This window comes from Chionomys nivalis, chromosome 2, assembly GCF_950005125.1.
Source record: "Chionomys nivalis chromosome 2, mChiNiv1.1, whole genome shotgun sequence".
Lineage (NCBI taxonomy): Eukaryota > Metazoa > Chordata > Mammalia > Rodentia > Cricetidae > Chionomys > Chionomys nivalis.
This window is the reverse complement of record NC_080087.1, coordinates 77,257,824-77,278,257: the sequence shown is the minus strand read 5'-3', so window position 1 is coordinate 77,278,257 and position 20,434 is coordinate 77,257,824. Positions and strand designations below refer to the sequence as shown.

The following is a 20,434-nucleotide window of genomic DNA, read 5'->3' as shown; positions in this document are numbered from 1 at the left end:
GTGTAAAAGCGGAGACAAGACTGAGCACACCCAAGCAAGCATACATGTATTCCCTCTCTCTACTTCTTGACTGGGGACATTACTGCCTTGACTTCCCTACTATGATGGACTGTAACCTGGAATAGCAAGCTGAAATAGGGTTCTTCTCCCCTAAGTTGCCCCTTGTCAAGGTATTTTATATTTACCGCATCAACAGAAGAAAGCTAGTTCTGTTTTGCCATTCATTCATTTTGTGAGAGAAGGTCTCTAGCTCAGGTTGACTTCCACCTCCCTTTGTAGCTGAAGAAAACCAGGAACTCCAGGCCCTCTACTTCTACCTCTTCCAAGTTGGTGTGACAGCATTTTGCAGTGGTGGGGCTGGAGCCAGGGCTTTGTGCAAGCTGGGCAAGCACTTGAGCAACTGGTTGTGAACTACCATGTGGGTTCTGGGACTTGAACTCAGGTCTTTTGGAAGGGCAGGCAACGTTCTTAACTGCTGAGTCATCTCTCCAGTCTTCCCCCCCAAAAAAACCCCAAAATTTTAAAAAATAAATGAGGCTGAATGACCCAAGTTCAGTTCCCAGCCCACAAATTAGGGGGCTCACAATTGCCCGTAAGACAACAGGGGACCTGACCCCCTCTTCTGGCTTCTGAGGGCATCTTCACACACATGCATAGACACCCACATACATATAAATAAAAATAAATCTTTAAAAACAAACAAGGTAGGCGGCAGTGGCGCACACTTTAATCCCAGCACTTGGGCGGCAGAGGCAGGCGGATCTCTGTGATTTTGAAGACAGCCTGGTCTACAGGGCGAGTTCCAGGACAGCCAGAGCTACAGAAAACCCTGTCTTGAGAAACCAAAAACAAAGAAATAAATAAGCACAAACAAACAAGGAGAAGGAATGACTGAGTCCACTCCTATGACAAATGAACGAAGCTTAGCATTTGTGCTGTGCGGGGTTTTATTTGGAGCACTGGGCATTTTCCTACCCATGTCCTGCAAGGGCAGGAAACAAAAAACAACAGGAAAAATACAATCTGTAAGTACAAATAAGGGCAAAAGCTATGGGACAGAGCTTGGTGACCTCAGTCCTCCAGGTCTTCATCCTCCTCCTCCTCCTCATCCTCCTCCTCTTCCTCGGCTGCTGCCAGGGCCTGCTCCTGTGCAGCCTTCAGGGCCTGCTCCTCCTCCACCGTGGGGTCACTCATTTCCATAATCTCAGGGCCACTGGGGTACTCTTGCTGAATGGGAGCTGGCAGGGATGGGTTGAAGTTCTCGGGGCTGTACTTGTGGCCCCAGCCAATGTAGATGTTCTCAAACTTCCTAGAGAAACAGGGAAACATTCTCTTGGGGGGTGGGGAAGGACTAAGTACGGCACAGCGTCACCACAGAGTTGCCAGTGGGCAGATGAAAGGTACACATGGAGTTTCGCCGTCAGTCTATCCCACAAAGGTTTACTGAGCACCTGTTACATGTTCACCAGATCTAAAGTAGCAAGGGGACTGGAGAATAGTGTGTGTGTGTGTGTGTGTGTGTGTGTGTGTGTGTGTGTGTCTATCTGTCTGTCTATTGGTGTGAGTTTATGCACATGAGTGCAGTGTCTGCAGAGGCCAGAAGAGGGCATCAGATCCCTGGAGTGGTAGTGGCAGGTGGCTGTGAAGCTACCAAATATGAGTGCTGAGAAACTGAACTCAGGGGTCTTCCACAAGAGCAGTACATGCTCTTAACTATGAAGACAGGGTCTCCCTATATAACACATGTATATAGACAAGGCTGGTCTCAGACTGGTGCACATCTGCCTTCTGAGTGTGGGCTTTAAAAAGGGCATCACCACTTAACTTCACTTATATTTTGAGGCAGAGTCTCTTCACCAGGTCTGGAGTCAGATTCTGCTAGGCTGACTTCACTAGTAAATTCCAGGACTCCATTGATCCTCAGCCCCTCACTGGGGGATTCTAGGCAGGGTCTCTACCACTGAGCCACGTCCCAGCCCCTCACTGGGGATTCTAGGCAGGGCTCTAGCCACGCCCTAGCCCCTCACTGGGGGATTCTAGACAGGGGCTCTACCACTGAGCCACGCCCCCAGCCCCTCACTGGCTTGGGCAGCAATTACCCACTAAGCCATCTCCTCAGCCTTTGCCATCACTAATCACTTCTGAGTCATTGGTTCCTGGTCTCATGTCGTCAGCATCCCCTCTGCCTCCTTTACTGCTTTCTCACTGCCTTCTCAGGGAGTCACTGAGCACATCTTGTATGATTGTGATCGCCTTATATCTAACTGAGCCTTGTTTGAAGATTCAGTTCACACTCTGTCTTGGAGTGTTTCCGTGGACACTGGAGAAGAATGTGTGTTCTGCTGCTTTTGGGTGGAGTGGCTTTGATTTAATTTTATTTAATTTCAATTTTAAAAATAAAACTGATACTTAATTTGGTTATTGGAAAACCTCCAAAGAGTCCTGGAACAACTTGGGTACATGAATCCACTTTTACTTCTTTTTTCTCTTTATGGGAGTATGTCGCCTTGTATCCTGAACTGGCCATAAACCAGAAACTCCTGCCTCAGCCTCCTTGCTGCTTGGATAACAGAGATGTATCAGTAGCCTGGCTAAGGTTAATTTATTTCTCCTAGTGGTACAGGAGGTTGAAGCCAGGATCTCCTGCCAGGTAGGAAGGCATTTAACTGTTAATCAAGAACGCCCCCAGCCCCTCACTGGGGGATTCTGGGTAGGGGCTCTACCACTGAGCCATGCCCCCCCTCACTGGGGGATTCTGGGTAGGGGCTCTACCACTGAGCCACGCCCCCAGCCCCTCACTGGGGGATTCTAGGCAGGGGCTCTGTCACTGAGCTGTATGTAGCCTTGGCTCATTTTTATCTTGAAATACATTCTAGGTTGCTCAGCCTGGCCTTACGCCCCCTCTGCAGCCAAAGCTGGCCTTGGAATATCTTGTCTTCCTCCTGTCTTGGCGTCCTGATTATCTGAGCTTACTGGAATCATGATCCTGGGCCACCAGCCCAGCAAGCCTTTCTGATGAAAACTTCATAACCAAACTGAGATTCATTTTAATGAAAAACATATTCTAGATTCTGAAGACATGTTATGAATTAAAGAATAAAAAATAGAAGCTGGGCGGTGGTGGCACACACCTTTAACCCCAGCACTGGAGAGGCAGAGGCAGGTGGATCTCTGTGAATTTGAGGTCAGCCTTGTCTACAGAGTGAGTTCCAGGACAGGTAGGGCTACATAGAAAGACCTTGTCTAAAAAAAGAGGGGGGAATAGCTGGAGAGATGACTCATCAGTCAGAGCACTAGCTGCGGACCGGAGAGATGGCTCAAGCAGTTAAGAGCGCTATGTGCTCTTTCAGAGGTCCCAGGTGCAGTTCCCAGCCCCCACATGGCAACGCACAACAGTCTGTAACTCCAGTTCCAGGGAATCCGACTCCCTTGTGCAGACATACATACAGGCAAAACACCAGTGCACATGAAAAATAAATCTGTTTTTAAAAAGCAAAATGAGGCCTGGAGGCATGGCTCAGCAGTCAGTAGAGCCTCTGCCTAGAATCCCTGAGTGAGGGGCTGGGGTGTGGCTCAGACATAGAGCCCTAACTACATCCCCCAGTGAGGGGCTGGAGTGTGGCTCAACAGTAGGTCACTTGCCTAGAAGAGGCCAAAACCCTGGCTTCAGTCCCAGCATCACAATACAATCACCCTGAAACCCAGGCTCTTTTCTAGACATTTGAAGTAGAATTTTTGTCTTCACCAGATTCTCAGTGAGTCCTACACATTCCGATTATAAAACTGGTCTAGACTACCCCTGCCTGTCTCTAACGGTACTTCTTTCTTTCCCTGTGGATTGTAGATTGAGGTCACTTTCTCTCCAGAAGCCACAAGGACTCAAGACACCCAATTAGGAGCTTATCTAGTTCATAACAGGGTACTTGCTGGCATGGAGTGTGGGACATCATACAACTGCATGGGTCAGGGAGTGCGCGGATGGTAGCGGTGTCGTACAACAAGACTGGATTTCTGCTACCAGTTCCCATGTATGATCCGTGGCTGTCTTTCCAATAAGGGCCTGGGGTCCTGCAGGCAGCTGCCAAATAGTGATGTTCAAGAGTTTCTCATAGAGCCAAGTCTGATGACATGCCTGTAATCCCAGTACTCCAGAAGTGCAGGCAGGAGGATTGAGAGTTCAAGGCCAGCCAGGGCAGCATAATGAAACCCTGTGTCAACAACAATAAGGTTCTTTTAGGGCTAGAGAGAGACAGCTGCACAAGCCGGACAAGCTGAATCTGACCCTGGGACCCACAGAAGAGGTCAGAGTTGGCAGCACACATGGTGTGGGATGGGGTGCAGAGACCAGAGAAGCATTGTCTGGAAGCTCAGGGAGCTAGCCTGGGATACACTGCACAGCACAGAAACGACAGACAGACTGCTACAACAAGGTGGAAGGCTAGCACCCACTCCTGTGCCTTCTGACCTCCACGTGCATGATAGTGTTCGTGCATGTGCACACACAGTTGGTTTATTTCAAGAGTCTCAGGCCCTTGTCACACACATCTTTAATCTCAGCACTCCAGAGGCAGAGGCAGGCGGATCGCTCTGAGTTTGAGGACAGTCTGGTCTACATAGTGAGTTCTAGACCAGCCAGGTCTACGTGGTGAGCTCATGACTCAAAAAGAAAAGAAAAGAAAGGGAAAGAACAGAAATCCCACATGAAGCAAAATAGTCTCTTTTTGGGCTGGTGTGATGACCCGGTTGCTAAGAGTGCTCACTGGTTTCCTACACCCACATCAGGAGGCTCATAACAACCTACAACTCCAGTTCCTGGATGCCCAGTGCCCTCTTCTGGCCTCCAAAGACATCTGCATGGCTGTGGCATACATAAACTCACACAAGCACACACATACATGTAAATAACATACGTAACTTTATCTAGAACACTCTTTTATAAAAAGACAAAAGATAGATGGACGAATTACTGAACTGAAGGATGCACATATGGACGAGCTGATGACAAATGAATGAGAGGGAGGGTGGGGAGATAAATGGGCATGAGGATGTAGGGGCCAGTAGAACTCAGTCTGACTTTCAGAGAGATTTTTAGAAATTAATGTGTGGCTGGAATAAGAGGGTTAGAAAAATTCTAGTGTAGCGCGCCACGGCGCTCTGCGTGCCACGGCGCTGTCATGTTCTCAGGGTCTGGCACTAAGCCCGTTGCCGCCATTTGCTAGTGTCCCTAGTAGTAAACAACTTCTGCGCACGCTCGCTACAGGCCCAAGAGTGGTTTGAATCCACCTATCAATTGCTCACACGTCTTGCTCACACAATTGCATCAGTGTGGGCCGAGCCAATCAAGCAATGACACATCATAGGCAGACCAGGCGCTGTATATATTCCCCGCGCGGTCGGGCTCGGGGTCTTTTCGCCTCCATCTTATCTTCAGTCTTCTACGTTCCAATAAAGTACGTTCCAAGAAGAATCCTGTTGTGGTCGTCTTCTCTGCTGGCAGAGTTGCACGCCACATTCTAGTCTCAGATTCTGGACAAAAAAATAATAATCTAGGGGCTGGAGAGATGGCTCAGTGGTTAAGAGCATTGCCTGCTCTTCCAAAGGTCCTGAGTTCAATTCCTGGCAACCACGTGGTGGCTCACAACCATCTATAAAGAGGTCTGGTGCCCTCTTCTGGCCTGCAGACATGCACACAGACAGAATATTGTATACATAATAAATAAATATTTTAAAAAAATAATCTACAAGAATATGGCTAAAAGCATCAAGTGTCCTTGAAACTCCATCAGAACTAAGCCCAGAACTCAGCAATATAGAGCACAGAGATCAGAGCAGAAGAGCTCTGCCCTCTGGTGGACATATCTGGAATCGCAGTCAGGGTCTCTGAAGGCTGTAGTGGGACTGGGAGGCCAGTGAGCTGATGTAGGGATTTAGAGAAAATTTAGAGGTAAGACGAGTGAAAGTGTAGGCGATCAGAGATTGTCGATATATATTTTTTTGAGATGGGGTCTCTCTCTATAGCCCTGGATGTCCTGGAACTAGCTCTCTAGACCAGGCTGGCCTCAAACTCACAGAGATCCCCCTGCCTCTGGCTCCTGAGTCCTGGGATTAAAGGCGTGCGCCACCACTGTCTGGCTGGTACGTAATATGTCTGTATCATAGGCAGACCCCTGGGTCAAGGCTAAATCGTACTTGCCAACGGCGTAGGCATAGGCCCCTGGCCAGAGGTTGGAGCGCACGACGGCCACCGAGTACTGCGGGCTGAGGCTGCAGGAGATGCGGGTGGTCCAGGGCGACAGGTGCATGATCTCTGTTGTGAGAAGAAGAAGGGCAGTGGGGTCAGGGGCCCCCAAGCCATGCCTTACTTACCGCATGGATGAAGAAAAGGGGAGCAGGCAGGAGCCACAAATCACACTGAAGCCCAGCTCTGGCCTCTCTAGGAAGACACTTCACTTGTCTCTACTTCAGTGAAGTGAACGAGAACTCTCGCGTCCCTCCCTTGCTGGGTGGTAGTGAGGTCTGGTAGCCATGTCCCCAGCAGCAACTCCCAAGCATTCTCTTACAGGGTGCATGGCTTTGAACTAGGGCACTGGGGCTCGCGCACAGGACCTGGGCCGCCCTCTTCCCTCCAAGAGCTCTCAGAATTCCTGCCATTAATGCAAAATCCCACTCCTGGCTGCCTCCCCTAGGGGAGGCTCCTAAACTCTCTCTTCCTCAAGCCTGGTTGGGGCTCAAAAGACCATCTCCTAACTAGGCATAGGGGCACATGCCGATAATCCTAGCACTGAGGACAGCAAAGATGACTGCTTAGAGTTCAAGGTTAGCCTGGGCTACAGAACAAGACCTGCCTCAAATGGCCTCTGCTGTGACAGCCCTCCAGAAAGAGAGACAACCAGGAAAGAGATTCTGTCTCGAGGCCATGGTCGCTGTCACGTGCCTGATGAGGCTTAGCCACAAGAAGTAGCTGAGAATGCCTCATGAGTCTTCCACTCTGCCGCCCTAAGGCTGGGATGACGGACTTGTGCTCCCAAGGCCTGGCCCGATGCCCACTGTACTGAGGCCCAGAAGGTGGTGACATCAGTGTTTGAATCCCATCAACCCCTTCTGGGCCACCAAGGCACCTGCCCCAAAGGAAGGACTTACCTGCATCTTCTGAGAGAGGAGTCAGAAGTGGAGGACCGACCTCCTGCTCCACCTCCTCCATCCCTTCGTCCGCCTTCTCTTCCTCCTCCCCTAGCTCTTCCTCCTCCTCTGTCTTCTGCATTGGGTTCACCCATGTACAGCGGCCCTGGGGGTGCAGTGGCAAAATCAGACGGCACCCTCCGACAGAGCTTAGCCTACTGTGGGAAAAGGTGGAGGCCTAGGTGGGTGGGTGGGTGGGTGGATGGGTGGATGGATAGGTGGATGGGGGGGTGAATGGGTGGGTAGGTGGGTGTATGGGTGGGTGGGTGGGTGTATGGGTGGGTGGGTAGATGGGTGGATGGATAGGTGGATGGGTGGGTGGGTGGATGGGTGGATGGATGGATGGGTGGATGGGTGGGTGAATGGGTGGGTGGATGGGTGGATGGGTGGGTGGATGGGTGGGTGGATGGGTGGATGGGTGGGTGGATGGGTGGATGGGTGGGTGGATGGGTGGGTGGATGGGTGGGTGGATGGGTGGATGGGTGGGTGGGTGGATGGGTGGATGGATGGGTGGATGGGTGGGTGAATGGGTGGGTGGATGGGTGGGTGGATGGGTGGGTGGATGGGTGGATGGGTGGGTGGATGGGTGGGTGGATAGGTGGATGGGCAGGTGGCTGGATTGGTGGCTGCGCAGATTGAATCATGTATGGATAGGTGGACAGTTGAGTAGATGAATGGGGTGGATGTATGAATGTATAGATGGATAGAGACAGTTGACAGACTAGTGGATGGACAGATAGATTTGTGAATGAAGTGGTAGGTGAACGGATTTGTGGTTGGAAGAGTGGGTAGCTGGGTGGAGGGTTTGGTTGATGGACAAGTAGACGGATGGATGGATGGATGGATGGATGGATGGATGGATGGACAGGTGGATTCAAGGGAGAAGGATGGTGGCTAGATCAATGGATGGATAGATGGATGGATAGATGGATGAATGGGTAGGTGTATGGATCCGAGGTTGGGTGTCTGGGTAGATGAGTGAGTGTATGGACAGATGATTGGGCGAGTATAATGATGGATGGATGGACAGATGGATGGATGGATGGGCAGACAACGACCAGCATCATGCTTTTATCACATAGATGCACGGCTGGATTGGGGTGAGTCCTGGTTGGGCACTCTGTCCTCACCTGAGGCAGGATGTGCTGTGTGTGATGTACCCAGTTGGCCATGGAGTCCACGAGCTCCAGCACCGGGATGCCCTCAAAGTCGGGGTTCTCCTCGAATGAGTCACGCCCTGCACCGCCCTCCTCCTCCTCATCTCCCTCCTCCTCGCCGAACTGGTAGAAGCCCAGCGGGCTGATGTGCGTGGCTGCTGAGATGCGTGCAATTTGTGCACGCAGGTAGTTGGCCTCATTGCCCGGGAAGGGCGGGTAGCTGATGACCGGCGTGTCCAGGAAGCCGGTGAAGAACTTCTTGATTTTGCGTGCACTGACGATCTGCGCGGGCGTCACGTGCGGCAGGCGCGTCCACGGGCGGCCTGGCTCGTTGCACACGAAGTACAGGTACTTGTTGGCGCCCGTGCGGCTCTCCTCCTTGGGGATGACTGGCGGCGGCTTCCACTGTGGCTTGGGCACTGCATCCACCACCTTCTCCTCATCCTCCTCGCCCTCCTCCTCACCGTGAGCCTCCATGACCTCTCCTCCCTCCATCATCTCCTCCACCTCCTCCTCCTCGCCTTCCTCCTCGCCTTCGCGGAACTCCACCTCGGCCACCAGGTAGCTGCGGCTCAGTCCCAAGATCTTGCCCCAGAAGCGGCACGTGTGGATGGGTTGCTGCTCCACCAGCTGCCTCAGGGCCAGGAAGATCCGGAAGCTTTCGTCGGAGCTCAGCCCCACGCCCGCCTGCTCGAAGTAGAAGGCCGTCTCCATGATGTTGGGCACCGGGCTGTCATTCTGCACAGGGATGGGAGAGGGGATGAGAGAGAGGATGGAAGGCTCAAGGCTTTAGAGTCTGATTCTCTTGCCATCGCCTGGGTCCCAGGGATGGTACTCGGATCTGCATCCTCAGCAGAAAGATCTGAGCCAGCCCGGCAGCTCAACTCATCCAGAGTTAAGAAACTTGGACTGAAGCCACCAGTTTGGGTTTAATGTCCTCAGGGAGGGTGTCCCGTGAGGAAAAAAAAAAAAAAAAAAAAAAAAAAAGAAAGAAAAAAAGAGAAGCACACCAGGAGAAAATCCTTCTCTATTTGTCCTGACCATTGGGTACCAACAGGCAGTAAATGCCTGGGTCATCATACTCTACACCCTAATAGCCATGGGGTGAAAGGTGGACTTGGCCCTCGGGCACACAGCTGGATTGCCCTACCACCCTGGCCTTCTTGTTCTACTGGACAAAAGAATCACTGTTGCCAGGCTCGGTAGCACACACCTTTAAACCCAGCACTTGAAAGGGAGAGGCTGATGAATCTCTGTGAGTTCGAAGCCAGTCTGGTCTATAGAGCGAGTTCCAGCCAGCCAGGGGTGCATATCAAGACTGTGTAAAATACAAAGCCACGATTAGTCGTGGTGTCTGTTACTTACAACCCAAAGCAGTCTTCACTGCCTATCTTTCCACTGTGTTCTTGGTTCATGATCATGGGATTGGGTGGAGAATGGAGGGAGGGAGGGAGAATGTCCGTCCCATTTTTCAATCCTTTTTTTCTTTCCTTATTCTTATGCAATTAGAATTGGCATTCAAGGGGCTGGAGAGATGACTCAGTGGTTAAGAGGTCCTGAGTTCAATTCCCAGCACCCACATGGTGGCTCACAACCATTTGTAATGATATCCGGCGTCCTCTTCTGGTCTGCAGGCAGAACACTGTATACATAATAAATAGTCTTTTTAAAAACGGAATTGGCATTCAAAATGGATGCTTCACATTAAATATTATTAGACTTTCAGTATCTATTTTATGCATTATCTCCCACCAAAACCAAAACCCCATGACAGTATTAGAACTAGAGAAGTGGTTACGTCCTTGCTCATGACTTGTGTTCATTGCCTGCACTCGATTCCTCCTCATCCCTATAGCCAGCGCTCCTTGTTCTTTCCCCTGTTACACTCTATCCATACATACACATTATATACATAACTGCTGTACTCCACACATGAGGGCAAATATATGGTTTGTTTACTGAGGTTGTGGCCTCACAATATTGCATATTCCAAGTCCATCTGTTTTGTTTTTCTCTGTGTAGCCCTGACTGGCCTGGAACTCTATCTGTAGACCAGGCTGGCTTCAAACTCAGGGATTCACCCATTTCTGCTTCCTGAGTGCTGGGACTAAAGGTGTGAGCCACCATGCCTGACTTTACACTAATTATGCTGTTTTTCCCCTAAATCTATAAAGTTTTGCATGGAGATTTTGAAAGGAATTGTATTTTGTTTATTAATTTTAGTGGACAGACATTTTCATAGTAATAATAATGCCTACCTAAGAACATGGAATGCCCTGTCATCTAGTGTTTTCTATGTAATTTTCTAGCATTTTCTGTGATTTTTCTTTCAATATCTTGTCATCTGGGTTGTTGGAGTCTTTCACGTCTCTAGATATATTCCTCAATACTTAATTTGGGGGATTATTTTGCATGGAATATTTTTTTAATTTCTAACAGTGGTCTGAGAGTAGTTAATATAAATGAGGCTATTATTTGTGGCTTATTTATTTATTCCTTTTGTTTCTTGAGACAGGGTTTCTCTGTGTAGCCCTGGCTGCCCTAGAACTCCCTCTGTAGACCAGGGTGGCCTTGAACTCAGAGATCTGCCTGCCTCTGTCCCCAAGTGCTAGGATTAAAGGCCTGTGCCACTGCTGCCTGGCTTTTTTTTTCTTTTTCTAGTTATTGATAAAGTAGGATGGATGGATGGATGTAATGTAATCAAATATTACAAAGTCAACAACAGTTGATTGACTTAATTAGATGTTCCCAGCTGGGCTAATGAGATCCTTCAGTGGGTAAAAGTGGAAAAACTTGACATCTTGAGTTCAATTCCCACCACCCAGGTGATGGAAGGAGAGAATCAACTCCGAAAGCCGTCCTCTGACCTCCACAAACACAACTAATACATAATGAATTAAAATGTAACTAAAAAGTCCCTGTTCCCAGCAATCTTCATGGAATGGCTAAAACCCAAGGCTGATGTCAGGACCCAGCCGGCACACGACACAATCAGCATCATCGTCACCTGTCCCCCACCCAAAAATTCTCAAGACATGTTCTGCAGAGGAACAAGGGCACTGCTGACCACAGTGTCTGTTACTGCAGTCGTCTCCCCAGAAGCCATCCTGCAGCGCCCCTGGCCTGAGCTGACGGGTGTCATTCCTGTGTCAGCCAGAAATGCCCACGTGTTTGAATGCTCACTGCAGTGCTGCCTGTCACTAAGGCTCGCCTGTCCAGCGCTGCCTGTCACCACAGATGCATTGTATCCTGAAACTTTACTGTGTTTATTAGGGCCAAGAATTTTCTAGCCAACTCAGTAGGGATTCTAAGTAAAGAATCATGTCATCTGTAAGTAGAGATAGTTTGCCTTTGCCCCTTCCTATTTTTATGCCTCTGTGTACTGTCCTGGCTGATTGCTGCAGCAATGACTGTGAGAGGGGAGAATGGCCATTCTTGTGTGGCTCCTGATTTTAGAGGAAATGTTCTCATTTGTTTCCATCTAATGTAATTGGTTGTAGCTCTTTTATTTTTGAGGACTACTCCATCTTTTCCTAACACTCCAGAACCTGTATCATGAAGGCATGTTGAACTTTGTCAAATGCCTTTTCAGAGCTGACTGAAGTAATCATGTGTGGCTTCTGTCCTAGAGTGTGTCACGATTATGGATTTATGTGTGTCAGGCTGACCTCGCCTTTCTGGGATGACGTTCACCTGGTCATAATGTATGATCTTCTTTATGTGTTCCTGAACTGGGTTTGCAAACATTTTGTTAAGTAGGTTCACATTGACAGGCAGTGGTGGCGCACGCCTTTAATCCCAGCACTCGGGAGGCAGAGGCAGGTGGAACTCTGAGGTTGAGGTCAGCCTGGTCTACAGAGTTCTAGGATAGCCGGGGCCACACAGGGCAACCCTGTTTTTGAAAAGAAAAAAAAAAAAAAAACACCAACAAAAAGAATATTCACATCAAGGAAATAGGTCTGTAGTTATTTTTTGTAGAGTTTTCCTTCACTTTCTATTTTATGGATCAGGTTAGGAAGAATTGGCATGAGGTCTTCCTTGAAGGTGTGGTAGAATTCGCAGTGAACTCGCCTGATCCTGGGTTTCACTAACAGCTTCAGTCTTATTGCTTGTAATAGGTCTGCTTAAGACCCCCCCCCGCCTGTCTGTCTCTCTTTCTCTCTCTCCCTCACACACAGCTGGAGAGATGGCTCAGCTGTTAAGAGCACACTGGCTATTCTTCCAGAGGACCCGGGTTCAATTCCCATCACCCACATGGCAGCAGCTCACAACTGTCTGTAACTCCAGTTCTACCACTTCTGAAGACATATATGCAGGTAAAACACCAATGCACATGAAATAAAAATAAATGAACAAGTTCGAGGCCAGCCTGGTCTACAAGAGGTAGTTCCAGGGCAGCCAGGGCTGTTACACAGAGAAATCCTGTCTCAAAAAACCTAATTAATTAATTAATAAAAAGATTTTACCCACACACACATGCACACATCTTCAAGACTTAATTTTAGTGAAGGATATACATTTAGAAATCCTTTTTTTTTTCTGACTTACCCAGCTTTTCAAAGTTAAATCTTTATGGTAGTTTCTAGTGATGTTCTCTATTTCACTGGGGTCAGTTGTAACCCTTTCAATCTCTAATTTTATTAATTGCATCTTCTCCCTCTTTGTTCTGTCAGATTAGCTAAGGGCTTGTTATCTCTTTTTCAAAGAGCCGACTCTTTGGCTGGATCCTCTTCAGAGCTCTCTACTGTGTTTGGACTTGACCACTGTGTTTTGAGATCCTTGGGTGCATCATTGGGTTGTTTATTCGATGTCTCCCAGCTTCTTTTACACGTGTGCTTATCGCTAGCAGCTTTTCTCTTTAGAGTGCTTTGTGCACCAGGGCTTCAGGTAGAACACAACTGCATTTTCATTTGCCTCTAGGGATATTTTCATTTCCTTTCTGACTTCTTGAATGACCCACTGTTTATCCAAAAGTGTGTTTAGATACACACTCCCTTTTTTTGAGTTAGGGTTTCTCTCTGTAGCCCTGGCTGTCCTGGAACTCGCTTAGTGTTCAGTAGACCTGGCTGGCCTTGAACTCAGAGATTCACCTGCTTCTACCTCCTGAGTGCTGGGATTAAAGGAATGCACCATCACCGCCAACCTGGCTGCATATTGCCTTTTATAGAAGCCTGCATCTCTGTAAAAATGGTGTACTGTCCCAGTACAGCCAAAAGGTGTTAGTATTGCCTGGTGCTTCTGGCCACTGTTGATGGAAACAAGTGTGGACCAGTACTTCAAATGACAGAGTCAACTCTTTGACAGAGGGAGAATATGTCTTGCTGTCCTGAAATTCCTTACGTACACCAGGCTAGTTTTGAACTCAGATATCCATCTGTTTCTGCCTTCTGAGTGGTTCAATTAAAGGCATGTGCTACCACATTAGATTAACTCTGATCCGCTTGGTGTGGTTGGATGGAGAGGAAAACCAGTATCTGGTCCTTAGAGATCATCTTCTGCTGTGCCTGTCTCAGCACAGGCTGCTCTGACACGTGAGCTCATCTGGTGTGGCTGTCTCAGCACAGGCTGGTCTGACAGGACACGTGAGCTCATCTGGTGTGGCTGTCTCAGCACAGGCTGGTCTGACAGAGGACACGTGAGCTCATCTGGTGTGGCTGTCTCAGCACAGGCTGGTCTGACAGAGGACACGTGAGCTCATCTGGTGTGGCTGTCTCAGTGAAGGTTGGTCTGACACGTGAGCTCATCTGGTGTGGCTGTCTCAGCGCAGGTTGGTCTGACAGGACACATGAGCTCATCTGGTTTGGCTGTCTCAGTGCAGGTTGGTCGGACACTCAGAGGACAGGTGAACACGCTTTATTCTATGGTGAGCCTTGACTTGCTGGAAAGACAAAATCTCGGTTCTCCTTTCTCTCATCCTGTTTCTGCTGTTGGGAAAATCCCATTTGCCATTTGTGACCATGCTCTGTTTTATTGTAGAGAGACAAGGTCTCTTGTACCCACATTACCCTTAAAGTCATCCATGTAGCCAAGAATGGGCTTGAGCTTCTAACCTACTGGCACTATGTCCTAAGTTCATGGAATATAGGTGTGTCCTAGCTCAACCAGTCGATGTGGCTCTAGGCCACGAGCCCAGGCCTTCATACAGCCTAGCTAAGCACTTCACCACTGAGCTCTATGTTCCCATAGATTGTTTTCTTAGCTAAGCATCAAACCCATAGCCTTGTATATATTGGGCAATGTTTCTACCACTGAGCTACACCCTAACCCCTCACTAGAGGAGTCTAGGTAACTGTTCGAGCAACCAGATACACCCTCAGATTGGATTTTTGAGGGGAGATTTAAGATGAGATCTCCTATCTGGACAGTGATGGCTCACACCTTTAATCCCAGCACTCTGTAGGCAGAGGCAGGCAGATCTCTGAGTTTGAGGCCAGCCTGGTCTACATAGTAAGTTCCAAGACAGCCAGGGCTACACAGAGAAACCCTGTCCCAGAAAACCTAAACACAACAAAACAAAAGGTGAGCTCCCCTTAAGGGGCCCATTGCTGGTTTTGAACTCACTCTCCATAGTATAGGTAATAATGTTAATCCTCCTTCCCCAGCCTCATGGGAAGGCATAGCAAGGGGTATCCGGAAACACACTGGAGTTCCTGTGCTGTGAAACAGTGTAGGGGACATTCCGGGCAATGGAGAAGGATGAACCATCACGTTGATGCCCTTGAGAATTACAGCTAGCCAACCATACGAGAGACACACAAAATGAGAGAAAGAGGAACCTGCCCAGCCCAGATGGGAAAAGAAATATAACTGCTGAAACGTGGCTCTGTCTCACCACAGACGCCCACAGTTTTTCTCTCTAGGTGCTGAACTCCAGGACTGGGAACACACTGATCATGACACGGAGACTCTTATTAATTACGGAAGCTCAGCCGATAGCTTAGGCTGTCCCTAACACTTCTATAACTTAAATCAGCCCATTTCCATAATCTGCACGCTGCCGCGTGGCTCGTGACTATTACCTCATGTCCTACATATCATGCTTCCTCCGCATCTCCTCACAACTCTGCCTTCTTCCCAGAATTCTCTCTGCCCTGAAAATTCTGCATCACAGTGACAAGGAATATTCCATAATAGCCTTCCGTGCATGAGGACAGCATAAACCCGGGAAGCACATGACTGTCATCCTAGCCCTCAAGAAGTAGAGGCAGGAGGATCAGATATTCAGTGTCATCCATAACTACCTAGCAAGTTCAAAGCCAGGGAACATATCAGACCCTTTGTCAAAACCTTACCTCCCAATCCTGCAAAAATAATAAATATAAAATGACTGTTCCCAGCTCTAAGGAGATGGGTCTCAGCCTTCCAGAGTTGTCCATGCATTGTGTTCACACGGGGGGGAGGGGGACTTGGAGGGACAGTGAACTAAGGGTATATGTAGACTCTCCCCCTAGCCAGGGGTTGCTCTTTTGAGGCAGGGCCTCCTGGGATCTGGAGCTAAGGGGAAAAGTACAACTAGTGGGTATTTCTTAAAAAATAATCCTTTTAAAAATAAGATTTATAATTTTTTTCTGTGTATGAGTATTTTGCCTACATGTATATCTGCATACCACGTGTGTGCTTGATGCTCTCGGAGGTCAGAAGAGGGCATCAGATCCCCTGGAACTTTGCCATCCAATTTTTTCTTCAAAATAGGGTCTCATGTATCCCAGGCTGATTGACCAGATGGCCATGAGCTGCCATGCAGGTGCTGGGAAACAAATGTCAGCCGGGCGGTGGTGATACACGCCTTTAATCCCAGCACTCAGGAGGCAGAGACAGGCCTCTTTCGACAGAGTGAGTTCCAGGATAGGGTCCAAAGCTACACAGAGAAACCTTGTCTTGAAAAAACAAATATACATTCATACATCCTCTTAGAAGAGCAGCTGGTACTCTTACCTGCTAAGTCATCTCTCCAGGCCCTGGTTAGACCTTTAAAAATGTATTTTCTTGTTTGTATATAAACCAGAGGGCAACTTAAAGAAGTTTGCTCTCTCCTCCCACCAAGTGGGTGGGTCCTGGGGATCATACTTAGGTGTCATCACTCAGTTCTGGAACTGTGGCCTTAAATACTTTGAGGATGGTAGAATAATCTTGGGTTGTTAGGTGGAAGAGTTCTTAGCAGGCCTTTAATAATAATAAATGGGGCCGGGCGATGGTGGCGCACGCCTTTAATCCCAGCACTCGGGAGGCAGAGGCAGGCGGATCTCTGTGAGTTCGAGACCAGCCTGGTCTACAGAGCTACTTCCAGGACAGGCTCCAAAGCCACAGAGAAACCCTGTCTCGAAAAACCAAATAATAATAATAATAATAAATGGGGAAACTGAGGCAGAGGCAAGGAAGGAATGGATTCTGAGAGACTCGGAGGCAGTAGGGAAAGTCTGTGGAGGGGGAGACAAGGGGTTATTCCGGTTCCTTCATATGAAAGGAAAGGGGTAGCTTCCAGGAGGCAGGGCCAAGGGCTTGTCGCCTGCTCCTAAACCTTGTGTGGTGCTCCAGATGCTGCTTCGGGTGGCACTCAAGGCCCTCTGACCCCCTCCACAGGCACAGTAGTCACTCCTGTTGACACTTTAAGCACAGACAGAGGCCCCCTGGCCACTCTCCCCTCCCACCTCTCCACTCCAGCTCACTTACCACCTCCTCTTCCATTTCCTGTTCGCCTTCTCCTCCACCCCTGATGAACAGGGCCTTTTGCTTCTCGGCCATCTCGTAGGTGGGCTGCATCTCAGGGTTGTCCCGCAGCGTGTCCAGCTTGGGGTGGAACCATTCCCACTGCGTGTTGCGATTCAGATGCTCCAGGATGGACAAGGGGTCCTCGGGCCGCTGGTTCAGGATCTTGGTCAGTAGGTTCACCAGGTGCTCATACCTGCCTCCCAGGAGGAGCGGGAGGTGAAGGACACCACTCACTCAGTGCACTGAGCTTGCTGTTTTCTACCTGTTCCTTTGTCTACTGCTAGGGACACAGGAGGGGACAGAAAATGTCCCTGCCCTGATGGGACTGACATTCTGATGGGTAAATATAGCCAGGATGAGGTACTAAGCCCTCCCTCCCCAACTTTTCTGTAGCAGGGTCGCACAATGTAGCCCAAGCTGGCCTTAAAGAAGAAACCTGACTTCATGACTTCTATTTAATATTGTTTAAGTGGCCATAGCCAAGGCAATAAGACACAAAAAGGAAAGGGGATTAAAATAGAATTAATTTAGCTAATTCTATTTATTTAAAGGGAATAAGATAGAACATGGATTACAATAGAAGCAAAATTGTTTAGGCTTATGGACAATGCCTGGGGTTGCAGGGAGATCCTGGGGAGGGGGTGTGCTTGGCATACTGGAAAAGATGGAGGTTTAGGCAGAACAGTGTAAGGGAAGACTGAGAACAGAGAAGCCAGAGTAATAATAGTCTCATGGTGGCTTCCACCCACTCAGTCCAGGCAGCACGCTGAGCATTCGAGGGCATTATTGAATTCTTGCAACAGTCATCACACACACACACACCCAACCCTCCAGATAAGGGAACTAATGCTTAGGAAATCTGAGGTCACGGCTCAGCACCCTTTGAAGCCAGGCTGTCTCATCCCAAAGCATTTACACGAGCCTTTCTGCTGCCTGCAAACCGCTCTGTGAACAGTCTCTAGTGTGGGGGAGGAACCATGCTGATGCTGGGAAGGTAAGAGAGGAGGTTGATTGGGCAGCCCAGTGGGCAGGTGCTTGTCTAGCTTGCAGGAGGCCCTGGGTTCAAGCTCTAATACTGTAAAAATAAATAACAGAAGTATCTTAGAGGGGCTGGAGGGATGGCCTGGTGGTTAAGAGCACAGGCTGCCTTTGCAGAGGACCTGGTTCTGTTCTTAGCACCCACATGGCGGCTCACAACCATCCAGTTTCAGAGAATCCAGTGACCTCTTTTGACCTCCAAAGGCACTGAACGTATGTGATGTGGGCAAAATACTCATACACACTAAATTAATATTTTTTTAGATTTTACTGTATCTCTATGTGCACAACTGTTTTGCCTGTATGCATGTACACCACATGCATGCCTGGCACTTGCAGAGGTTAGAAGGTGCTGGGTTCTCTGGAGCTGAGCTGCCTTCTGGGTGCTGGGAACCCAACCTGGGTCCTCTGAAAGAGTAACAAATGTTCTTAAAGATTTTTTGACTATGTATACAGTGTTCTGCCTCCTTGTATGCCTGCACGCTATAAGATGGCACCAGATCTCATTGTAGATGGTTGTGAGCCACCATGTGGGTGCTGGGAATTGAACTCAGGACCTCCAGAAGAGCCACCAGTGCTCTTAACCTCTGAGCCATCTCTCCAGTCCCTAAATTAATATTTTAAAAATCTCGGAAAGGCTGGACAGACAATTCTGTGGTTTAGAGTTCATATTGCTCTTTCAGAGAACCAGAGTTTGGTTGCCAACACCTATGTCAGGCAGCCCACAACAGTCTACAAACTTACAAATTCCAGTTCTAGGGGATGCAATGCCCTCTTCTAGTCTCCAAAGGCAGTGTGTGAACACACACACACACACATACACACACACACAGTTAAACAGATAAAAATGAAACCTTTGAAAAAGAAGAAGTGAGACTGGCCAGGGCGTTTCAGGAAGAAAACTTGAAGCTCTCAAGACTGCAAACGTGATGGCAAAACACATACAGGTTAATTTGGACTGGATCTGGGGTCTGAGGTAGAGACAACTAAGTAATGAGTGGAAATCGAGTGTGTGTGGGCAGGAGCCACAGCAGGTTCCTAGCACAGGAGCGATGGAATGGGCTCTGTGCTTTAGCCAGCCCTCCACGGTGGTCCCAGACATAGCCGCACCCTTCCAAGACCTGGCAGTGCCCTCCCTATCTCTGGACCACTCTTCCTCTTGTTCTATGCAAGGTGCTACCCCCTGGTCCCTCCCTCCGTGTTGCCACCTAAGCCCTTCTCATCGACCATGCCGTGTTCAATATTAATATTTCATTTTCTATAGCATAACTAATGGGAGAGGGAGGGGACCATGTCTGCAGCTCAGTGACGGATAACCACCCTCCTCAGACAGGCAAGTTAGGAGACAAGAACAGAGCTCTGTGAACCGGAGGCCTTGTTCGACAATGCTGGCTCTACCACTTTTTGGCTGTGTGATTTTAGATAAGCGACCTAACCTCTCCTGTTCAGTCTCATATAGAAACAGGCTTAGTGACTGTGAACCTCTGCAGCTAGATGCTAGGAGTGGCGTGTGCTGGCACTGAGACTGTTGCTACTCCTTCCTCAATTCTCTGCTAGGTTACAGGCTCACAGAGACCCCGCACCCGAGGCAGCCTTGGCTAGGGCCCTTCCCAGCCTGCTGCCCACCTTCTCCACCCCCAACCTCCTCTCACAGGCTGAGGTTGCAGTTCACGCTGGTCTGCAGCAGGTAGGCCTTGGCGTTCTGCACTGCCAGCTCACGGGGCTGGGGGTCAGGCACCTCTCCGACGAAGGGCATGAAGCCCAGGTCAGAACGCCCTACGTGGAGAGTGGGGTCGTCCCTCAGGTATGGCCCGTGCTGCATGGTCTGGTCGAACGGCTGGTCCTCCCGTGGGAACATGTTGAACTGGCCCAGGAGGCCGGCACCCGGGTCCTGGAAGTCGGTATCTAGTTGTTCTAAGAGGCCCTCGCCCTGAGGAAACTGCTGCATCATTCTGTTCTCATCCAGGTAACCCTGTGGCGAGAACTCCAATGGAAAGCCTGGTGGGTAACTTAAGCTCATGGACCGGTTATACTCCGTGCCTTCCTCGCCCTGGTTTTCTGGTGTCAGGCTGGACCACTGCGGCAGGCTAGTTGACTGCTGGTCCTGGCTGCCCTGACTGCTCCGACTGCCCCGCTGTGGAGGTCTGGGCACCCCATCCTCAGGGATGGACACCAGAGGCTGCGAGGAATCTCGACTGCGTGCCCTTTCTGAGGCTTGAGAAGCCCTCCGGCTTTGGGACGAGGAATCGGGATTGGGCGGTGGCTCGCCCATGTCTTGAAAGTGTGTGGATCTGTAGGAGGAAGGGTAGCTAGTGCTGGCGGCGCCCGCACCCTGCTGCCGTTACGTTACT

General features: G+C 49.3%; 1 protein-coding gene across 2 annotated transcripts; it reads right to left on the bottom strand.

The window, feature by feature from the left end:
* Nucleotides 1–1,071: 1,071 nt before the first annotated feature.
* On the bottom strand, nucleotides 1,072–20,355 carry Rsph6a (radial spoke head 6 homolog A). Of its 2 annotated transcripts, XM_057762866.1 has the most exons (6): nucleotides 19,736–20,355; nucleotides 17,007–17,238; nucleotides 8,310–9,074; nucleotides 7,141–7,285; nucleotides 6,190–6,307; nucleotides 1,072–1,309 (listed from the first exon to the last, which is right to left on the bottom strand). In XM_057762866.1, exons 1-6 carry the CDS (start codon nucleotides 20,353–20,355, stop codon nucleotides 1,072–1,074), a joined length of 2,118 nt encoding a protein of 705 aa, XP_057618849.1. The 2 variants fall into 2 exon arrangements, with proteins under 2 accessions (XP_057618849.1, XP_057618850.1); XM_057762867.1 differs by lacking the exon at nucleotides 8,310–9,074.
* Between the last annotated feature and the right edge of the window lie 79 nt (nucleotides 20,356–20,434).

Bases quoted from the DNA above. Each gene is read 5' to 3' on its own strand.
- Rsph6a (XM_057762866.1), bottom strand. From the start codon at position 20,355: ATGGGCGAGCCACCGCCCAATCCCGATTCCTCGTCCCAAAGCCGGAGG. The intron at 6,308-7,140 runs GTAAGTCCTTCC...TTCTCACAACAG, and splicing joins TCCTCTCTCAGAAGATGCAG to AGATCATGCACCTGTCGCCC. The intron at 1,310-6,189 runs GTACGATTTAGC...CTGTTTCTCTAG, and splicing joins TATGCCTACGCCGTTGGCAA to GAAGTTTGAGAACATCTACA.